Here is an 8,912-nt window from a genome sequence, read left to right on the forward strand (position 1 = left end):
CAAATACTGAAGATTGAAATAATTTGAATTAGATCTTATGTTTAAATTTTTTCTACATTTGCATTTAAAAGAAAAATACAATGTCATCTGAAAACTCTCAGTTGATAGACATATTTTTCATTTAAGGTAAATAAAAAATAAATAAAAAATAAATAATTAAAATTGTGCATAGAATGAAAAAGGAATAGAAGAATTTCTGCTCCTTTCAAGTCACTTTTTGTTCTGGGATTCGGTTTGGGCTGCTTCGATCCATCTCCGAATTCGGATCGACCCGACCCGATTCTCGAACTGATAAATTCTCGTCCATTCTCGCTCTCTGTTCATCTCTCTCTTTCAATTCACAATCCCTCTTCAGGTATTTTTTTATTATTTTATTTTATTTATTATCATAATTATTATTTTTTAAAATTTTAAATTTCGTTGCTCCGCTTTTGATTCTGAAATACCATCAATGGTTGTTCTTCATTCCTTCAATTTGTCTTTTTTGTTTGCATGTTTTCGTTTTTCGCTTTTGAACAATTCGATTTTTATCGTTTCTTCGATCTTTTCTGCGTTTATTGGCATTTTTTTGTGCCATTTCAAGAATTTTTATCTCGAGTTGATGGTGTTTGTTTATGCATTTGTTTCAGGTTTCGTTATTTTTTGGATTCTTCGCCTGATTTTGTGTCATATAAATCGTGTTACTACAGTGAAGTAAGTTCGTTTTCACCTCTTTTTTGGGGAAATTTAAACTGCTTTTCACGCATTTTTTTCTTCTCTCTGTTTTGTGATTTTTTTGAAAATCATTCAGTGAAGTTAGATTATTACTTTTGATTTGTGGGATTTCATTTTTTTTTGTGGGACAAATGCTGAAAATTTCCTTTCAATTTTGAGTTAAAATTTTATTTTTTTATTGTATTTTATTTTATTGAAGTAGCTATTATGCTTTCAGTTCAGTGTGATTGATTGGGTTCAGTTTCCGGTACTGTTGCTTGTCTTTGCATATTGTAAGTGGTTTGCATCTGCAACCCTACAATGTCTGTCTTTGCTTTACGTTAGGGTTCATTTCAGTAATTTGTGTATTCCTCCTACAATGGTGTTTTGATTCGGAAATTGAATAAGTTCTCTTATAGGGTTTTCCATCAATCTGTGGCCTATGAGTTCTTGTGTTTTTGTATGTGTCAAAGGAAATTAGTTCCTTGTCCATTGCCAATGACTTGAACTTGTTGTCATGAGGTTTCTATACTACCATGCTAAAAACTTTTATATATCATGGTTTATAAAATCGAAGTCAATGTTTTGTAGCTTAAGTTTTTTTTGTATGGGTTCAAAACATTAGTATTTTTTTTTCATTATTATGTTAGGTTCTTGTTTGAATTTTCGAGAAAACTATTCATTATGGGAAAAAAAGTTTAAACTTTTGGATTTTCAAAAAATTTTGAAACTGGATTTGTTCATGCTATATCGAAAGCTAAATTTTTTTAACTGTAAAAAAGTTTCTCTTTGTTTCAGTTAAAAAAAAGCTTTTATTTTTTGCCCAAATAAGGTTGTTTTAAATGGTGCCAGGCTTTAGATTTTCCCTGTTAAATTTTAGATTTGTGCTATGCACTGAATTCTATTTATTTAGTTATTGTTTTACAAATTGTAAATGAAATAAGTTGTTTGGAATATAAGAAAATGTGGATAAAGTAACATTGATATGTTTGTTATGTGTGGTGCAAGCTCAAAGTTATCTCCTTGGCTACTCTTACATGATGGAGTTCTTTGCCTCGCATTTTTAGAGAATGTTATGTTTGGTGTGCCATATATTCTTGGAACAATTTTTTATGACCAGCTTTACTAATTTTGGTGGAAGCAAAGAAACCATTTTTTTGTTGCAATTTTCAATATTCGATATGCTTTGGTTCATATGGCTGGAGGTGTAAACTCTTTTAAGGAAATCTCCTTGCTGTATACTTTAGGTGTTTGGCTTCTATATAGTGTGAAACACATGGTCCTTCAAAGGGCTTTCCCTTGCATCTATGTTGATGGTTTGGGTTGTTTTGTTTTGTTATGTTGATATCTTTTGTTCTCTGATGTTTAATATTTCTTTTTCTTTTAAGGAGGATCATGTCCTTGTACCCCTTTGTATTCTTCTCCATTTTGTCCTATTGAATTTCTTCCCATTAATTTTTTTGTTTTGGTTAAGGTATATTTTTACGCTCACATGATCTGAAGTTTTCATTCCAGTAATATTTTCCATCATCTACTCTGCAACCATTTTTCTGTTAAATATACTGGGTAAAGTGTTTTTTGTGCATTTGAACTTTTTCATGTGCAAAAGCTACTGTCATTTATGTTTATTACTTTACTGTTTTATGCAATATTTCATGATTGCTCTATACGATTTAAAAACAGGATATGACAGAGGATATGAAAATTGATCATATTGTGGAAGTTCCTGATACCCCAGATAGAACAACTGTAAGGCACGATTATCAGAAATATTTAGGTAATCCTGATAAGAGGGGGAGAGCTTTTAATGCTGCTGATGAAAATAATAACCACAGTAACTATATATCATTGTCCCCGTCAGAGGAATCTTATTCTTCTCAAAATGCTCCCATCTTTAGGAGAGCCCAAACTGATGGAGCTGAAAAGATGGAGAAAGGGAAAAGTATAAGCTCCAAGGTTCCTTCTAAATCATCTCACCGTGGTATTTCTATTTTAGATTTGACTGAAGAGAATGAACAAATCCGACATCCGAAACCAGCTTTCTCACATCGTGGATCAAGAGATAATGCAACTGAAGACAAGAAAGCACTAAAAGCAACTAATGGAAGGTCTTCGTTACCTGTCATTTCTGATTCTTCTAATACATCTAGAAATGCCTTCATTGGAAAGTATAAACTAGATATTAAAACACTTCCAGGTCCTAATATATCTGTGGACCATGGCAAGGGTATTTCTCTGTCTAATGATTCTCAATTACAAAATGAAAAGCAAGTATCTTTGCCTCCTCGTGTTTCCACCTCTCCACGAGGGAGAGGGCACAAGAGATTGGTACGAAATGGGTGCATTTCACCTCATAATATTGCAACAATGGAAAAACAATTGGCTGAACAGAGCAACCACAAAACCAAAGATGTTGAACAGAGTCATGGTCATTCAGTTTCTAGCAGTACAGTGTCACCGGTTAGTGTTGATGACATAGTTGCTGGAGAGAGAGGCAATGGTAGAGGGAAAGGAAAGGAAGTACTTGCTTATCGTTCACCACATAGGCTGACTTTTCGTACTGCTAGCAGGTAATTTGACTATGGTTCACACATTGAAGTGCTTCTTAGTTTTTAGTGAATCACTTGGAGGTAATATCACCTTTTCCTGGGAATCTGGCATCAAGAGTTATACATGATTTAACTGCATGGAAATATTTAATTATATCAATAAATTGTTCGTAGCTTGATAATTGACTCAGTAACTAATGTAAAGGCTGTCATTGTGCATTGCAAAACTTTATTTATTTATTTATTTTTTGCTGGTTGTTACAAGCCAAACTTAATTTTGACACCTAATGCTTGTAGAATCATTTCGGAAGTGAAAAGACATGACATTTACTCATATATCATTGTCTACATGTTTTAATTTGACTACTTATTTTTTCTGTTTCTGAGAAAGCATTTGATTCTTCTTCATCAGCCCTGTGACCAATTATGAAGAGATCAATGGTCCTAGTAATGCTATAAGAAATCCACTTCAATACTCTGGGGGGCAAGGTGGTCGGAGAACTACACATAATGAGAGGAATGCTAATTGGCACTTGCATGATGTAAATGGGCATCATTTGAGGATAAATAATGATGTTGGAAGATTTATCAATGGACACAATACAACCGGAATGGACAGAAGAAACACTGGGAATGGTCAAAGCAGCAATCATATACATGGTTCTCAGTCAGATCATACAGCTCAACCAACTTCTGTGATCATTCCAGATGTGGACCAGTCATCTGGAACCCATCGTACTGCTGACATTTTGACTAAAAGGCAAAGGAAACGGGAATCACCTTCAGGGTTTATGTTCCGTGGTTCAACTGGGGATTCATCAAGCTCATCCCGGAACCCTGTCTCGGATCCTGAAGTGATTGAGTTGTTATCCCCACCAAGGGGTTCATCAAGCTCATCCCGGACTTCTGTCTTGGATCATGAAGTGGTTGATTTGTTATCCACACCAAGGTATGCCAACAGATCATCTGAAGATTTAGATGATAATGACAATAATAGCTCGGAAGCTCGGGCAAGGCAAGTGGAAGCAGATGAGAGATTGGCACGTGAACTCCAAGAACAACTGTATCACGATGATCCTTTTGAAGGCAGAGGGGTTGGTTTTTTCTTTTCTTTTCTGTTTTTTTTGCTCACCTTTTAAGAGATATAGTTTAAGCATATGTTTCTTATTTACAACAACTTTGTCACATGTTGGTTTGCTGCAGATTGATGAAGATTTAGCATGGGACCTGCAGCGTGCAGAGGCTCTTATGCGTGCAACTATTGATAGCCACAGCATAAGTCAACCGGTAACGAAGCCTCTCTCTCTTTCTCTGAATTTAATATATTGAAGAGAGCTCCTTTCTATATAAGCAAAGTTTCTTTTATGCTGCAATGCTAAAATTTTCTCTGTATATACTGATTCAACCCTATTACATATATTTAAAGACTCAAAGATCATTTATGGATGGTGGAATTAAAGGTGGAAATGCCTGGCCTGCAAGGAACTTGAAAGCTGCATATGACATAACCTTGTATTTATTTTTATTGGCATAACTGTACAGTTCTCTACAATTGATCTGTAATGGGCATAGTTTAATGTTAATCCTGTATCCATATTGTTGATAGGATGCAAGAAAAATAGTTAGAACTTGTAATTTAAGTAAAATGGATATCTTGTTGCTTAGTCAGTATGTTGTTGATTGTGTGTAACCCTCCCCTTCACTCACACAGTAGTTAGTGGGATTAATGGATTAGTATATTAGAACCTTGAATATGTTCCCTATTTCTGAAAAGTATGGGCTATATAGGGAGAGATAGTAATTGATCATTGAGTGTGTATATTACTAATCTCGGTTTAATTATAGAGACAGCTTCCAAGGGCAATCAGACAGCCTCGTACACGGTTTCCAGAAAATCCTTCTAGAAGGAGAGCTATGGCTCAAGCTTCTTTCTCTAATAGAATGTCACAGTGGAGGAGTCGTGCTACAAGTCGGACTCGAGCACCTAGCACATCATCTAGAGGAAGAGGCCCCCGGTTTCCTCTGGATATGGACTTAGATATGGTATCTTCTTACCTCTTCCCCTCTGTTCTTTTCTTTTTTCCTTATCTATTTTACTTCTCTTTGCATGTCATGTGGCTTTGTATTGTAATTTTCTTGCAATGTCATGTTTTGAATATCATGATTAATGCTTTCTCAGACTTCCCATATGGAAACATTTTAAGTTCAAGATCGTAATATTGAATTTAAGTTGATTTTAAGATCTCTGGTTGACTCTTTAGTCTCTACAGCTACTTTATTCCATGATTCTGAATGGTTTGCTTTAATCCTTGTTCCATGATCGCCAAGGTATTAGACAAGGGGATCCTCTATCTTTGTTTTTGTTAACCTTAGCTGGTGAAGGTGTGAAGCTCATCCAGCAGATTACAGATGTTTCAATAACATGGTTCTTAACACTGACTTTGTGCCCCTATTTATTAATGCAATTGCTATTGAATTCCAAATAACCCTTATACCCTTTACATTTGGTGCACTGCACGAAACTCTTCCCCTTATCCTTATGACTTTCCTAGCATGGACTTCCCTTATTAGTTTTATTATGCACTTATTCCCTCTAAAGATTTTTGGTATAAATAAGGAGGCCCAAAGTCCCAAACATTTTGTTAGTGTGCAGTGCAGTAGTTTTTGTTATTATGTCATTATTTTAATAAAAGTTTTTGCAGAGTTTTTCGCTGTTGTATAATGCCTCCATGTTTGAAGGCACATTTCTTTCTTTGCCTCTAAGTTTCTTCTTTGGCACTCTATTAATTGGTTTTTCAAGGTAGTTTCCATTTTTTTATTTGTGGAGAGACTAGGGAGCCTTGTATTTTTCTAGTTCCTGTTTCATTTATTTATTCAAGAAAGCCAAACAAAATGTAAGTTTCTTCTCTGGCACTCTACTGATTGGTTTTTTAAGGGAGTTTCCATTTTTTATATGCAGAGGGACTAGGGAGCCTTGTATATTTTTCTTTTTAGTTCCTGTTTTATTTATTTATTTAAGAAAGCCAAACAATATATGTATTTACTTTTTCCATATCATATGCTACATATTCAATGGTTTGACATGTTAGATGCTGTTTAGGTGGATTTTTTGGTTGATTGACAGATTTAGGCTTGAGCCAAGTGGTGATATGATTTTATAAATTGAGGGACAAAAGAAAAACAAGTAAAACATATGGATGAATGTGAAATTTGAAAATAAATTTAGGGTCAAAAGTGTAACATTTCAAAGATGTCACTCTCCAAGTCATTCCATGTTTGTCACATCAGGTCCCACATAGAAGAGATCTCTAGGACTGGAATTACATATTAGTGAACTTTGCTACAATAAGGTTAGGAACTATTTTGGACAAAATAAAACTGAAGGAAGAAAAGGAAGATCTTAAAAACAAGTGAAGTACAAAAGTGTTTATTTTGCCTTAATGTTTAGCATATGGATACTGTCTTTTTTTTTCTTTTTTTATAAACATGTATCTCTGCAATTTTTTTGTTCATAACTTCTAACTTCCACACCAAATTATTATATAGTACAAACTTTTACTTTTGTTTTATCTCAACATAAAAGCGAGACTATCTTAGCATACACTACTCTTGTATGTCAGAATTTTTATTGACTTTGAATTTTTTATTTTTGTATTGGGATTAGGTGGTATTTCGTATGTATAATTTTAATTTTCAATGGCATCTATCTCTCCTGTGCAGAGACTTGATATATTGGAAGCTTTAGAGGATTCAGTAGGGGATTTCAGTGATATGGGAATTACTGATGGCATCTTTAATGCACGTCGTGATTTCACTGAGTAAGTTTATATTGAATGATTTATGCGCATAGGTTATGCTTCATTCTTGTGTTGAATGATACGTTCTTCTCATTTCCTCATTTAACTAGGTGGTCTCCAATTCTAGAGATTGGTGGATATCAGTATTCTCATTCTCATTAAGATTTACATTTTCAATTTTCTTTTTCTTGTAATGAATGTGGATTGAAAATTGTAGAAATCTTGGTGCTTGACAACTTAGAAGTAAGTATCACTTTATATTAAGTAGTATTGTACATCTTATTCCTGTATATTAAGTAGTATTGAGGGGAGGCAGGCAACATAGAAGTTCTTCATTCTGTATGCATCTGAAAGAAACGTTTTTTTGGCTGTGCAAGGACCCCCATAGTGTACTCTCTTTAGCATGTGTTTCTTTTCCTTCATATTTTGTTATGAAGTTCTTGGGTATGGTGGCTTCACAATTGTTTACAGAAAGCTTTTATTTATTTTTACCTCTTTTGTATAAAAATTAATTTAAGGTTCATTCCCTCATGCAGCGCTGATTATGAAATGCTATTGGCCCTTGATGAGGGAAATCACCAACATACTGGTGCATCTTCCAATCTGATCAATAGCTTGCCGCAGTCCACCATCCAGGTAAAATTCACTGGTGTCTAGTGGAACTAGTTATCCACTTTTAGGATGAATCTCTAACACCGGTTTCCTTTCTCCTCAACCTTTCATGTTCTGCTGTCTCACTCTCAATTTCAGTTTTGGGGCCAGGGAACGTGGTGAGGCAGCAGAAAACAAGGGTTGTGGGAAATTGGGACCAATTTTTAATTCAATGCTGATATATGTTTTCATTCATTTGCTACAGACTGACAACTTCACAGATGCATGTGCCATATGTCTTGAGACTCCAGTCCAAGGAGAAATTATTCGCCACCTTCCTTGTTTGCACAAATTTCACAAAGATGTGAGACCATTAAATGAATACGTTTGTTTATGTAAAAATTTTAAAATGCTAATTTTCATTAATCTGTGGTATGGCAGTGTATCGATCCTTGGCTCCAGAGGAAAACATCATGCCCGGTGTGCAAGTCATCTATCACCTAATTCATTTTGGAATTTTAGTGGTTAATGGTGCTGTAGTTTGTTATCTCAGCCACCTCATTTTGTCTTTCAAAGTAAAAAGCAAAAAAGTTGAAATTGTAATAGGCATGCTACTCTGTTCTGTTCAATCCTTTGATACATTAGATATTTGAAAGTGAATATAAAGGTATAGAAAAATCTGCAACTTGTTAACTTTCAATGTGCTGATATGCTGTTACTGTTGTCTTTTGAATTATGATTAGTTCTGCGACATGAATGATGCACGTTGAGAAAACTGCTCTGAATCACGGTGTCGTAATTGAACTTCTACTGTTGGTGCTAATGAAGAGTCTGCAAAGCAGAGACAACTCTGAAGGCCGTATTATTTCTTAAGATAGAGATATGACCATTTAGGAATCCTAATGTTGAAATGTAACCAATAACATTGTAATTTTATTTTAATTGTTATTTATTTTAAAACTACCAATTTTTAAAACTTAGTTCTTATTAATCTTCATTATTCTCTTAATCTCAATAAATTCATATTATACTCATTCAAATTTAGAAATAGAATTTTCATAAATCTAATTGAAATAAATATAAGATGTAATATATGAAACTAAAAAAAATCAATATTTTTATTTTCCATAAGTTTTAACATGTATGTACTCCATAAAAAAAATGAATGTGAAGATTTTTGGTGAACAGTGGTCGTGCTTTCTTTGATCTCTAACGTCATTGGTTTAGTTTAGTTCCTATAAAACTGTAATTTTCCTTTTCTATTTTTCTTGTTACATGTATT

The 8,912-nt window shown here is 34.1% G+C and overlaps 1 protein-coding gene across 1 annotated transcript; it reads left to right on the top strand.

Annotated features, from left to right (window-relative positions):
* Positions 1 to 237: 237 nt before the first annotated feature.
* LOC100789823 (uncharacterized) lies at positions 238 to 8,330 on the top strand. Its single transcript, XM_003535173.5, has 10 exons — positions 238 to 355; positions 630 to 693; positions 2,377 to 3,263; positions 3,655 to 4,336; positions 4,446 to 4,529; positions 5,088 to 5,285; positions 6,963 to 7,060; positions 7,576 to 7,675; positions 7,896 to 7,994; positions 8,072 to 8,330. The coding sequence occupies exons 3-10, from the start codon at positions 2,380 to 2,382 to the stop codon at positions 8,132 to 8,134; spliced, it is 2,208 nt and encodes a 735-aa protein (XP_003535221.1). The 5' UTR covers positions 238 to 355; positions 630 to 693; positions 2,377 to 2,379; the 3' UTR covers positions 8,135 to 8,330.
* Positions 8,331 to 8,912: the final 582 nt, after the last annotated feature.

The sequence above is a fragment of the Glycine max genome, chromosome 10, assembly GCF_000004515.6.
Source record: "Glycine max cultivar Williams 82 chromosome 10, Glycine_max_v4.0, whole genome shotgun sequence".
Taxonomy (NCBI): domain Eukaryota; kingdom Viridiplantae; phylum Streptophyta; class Magnoliopsida; order Fabales; family Fabaceae; genus Glycine; species Glycine max.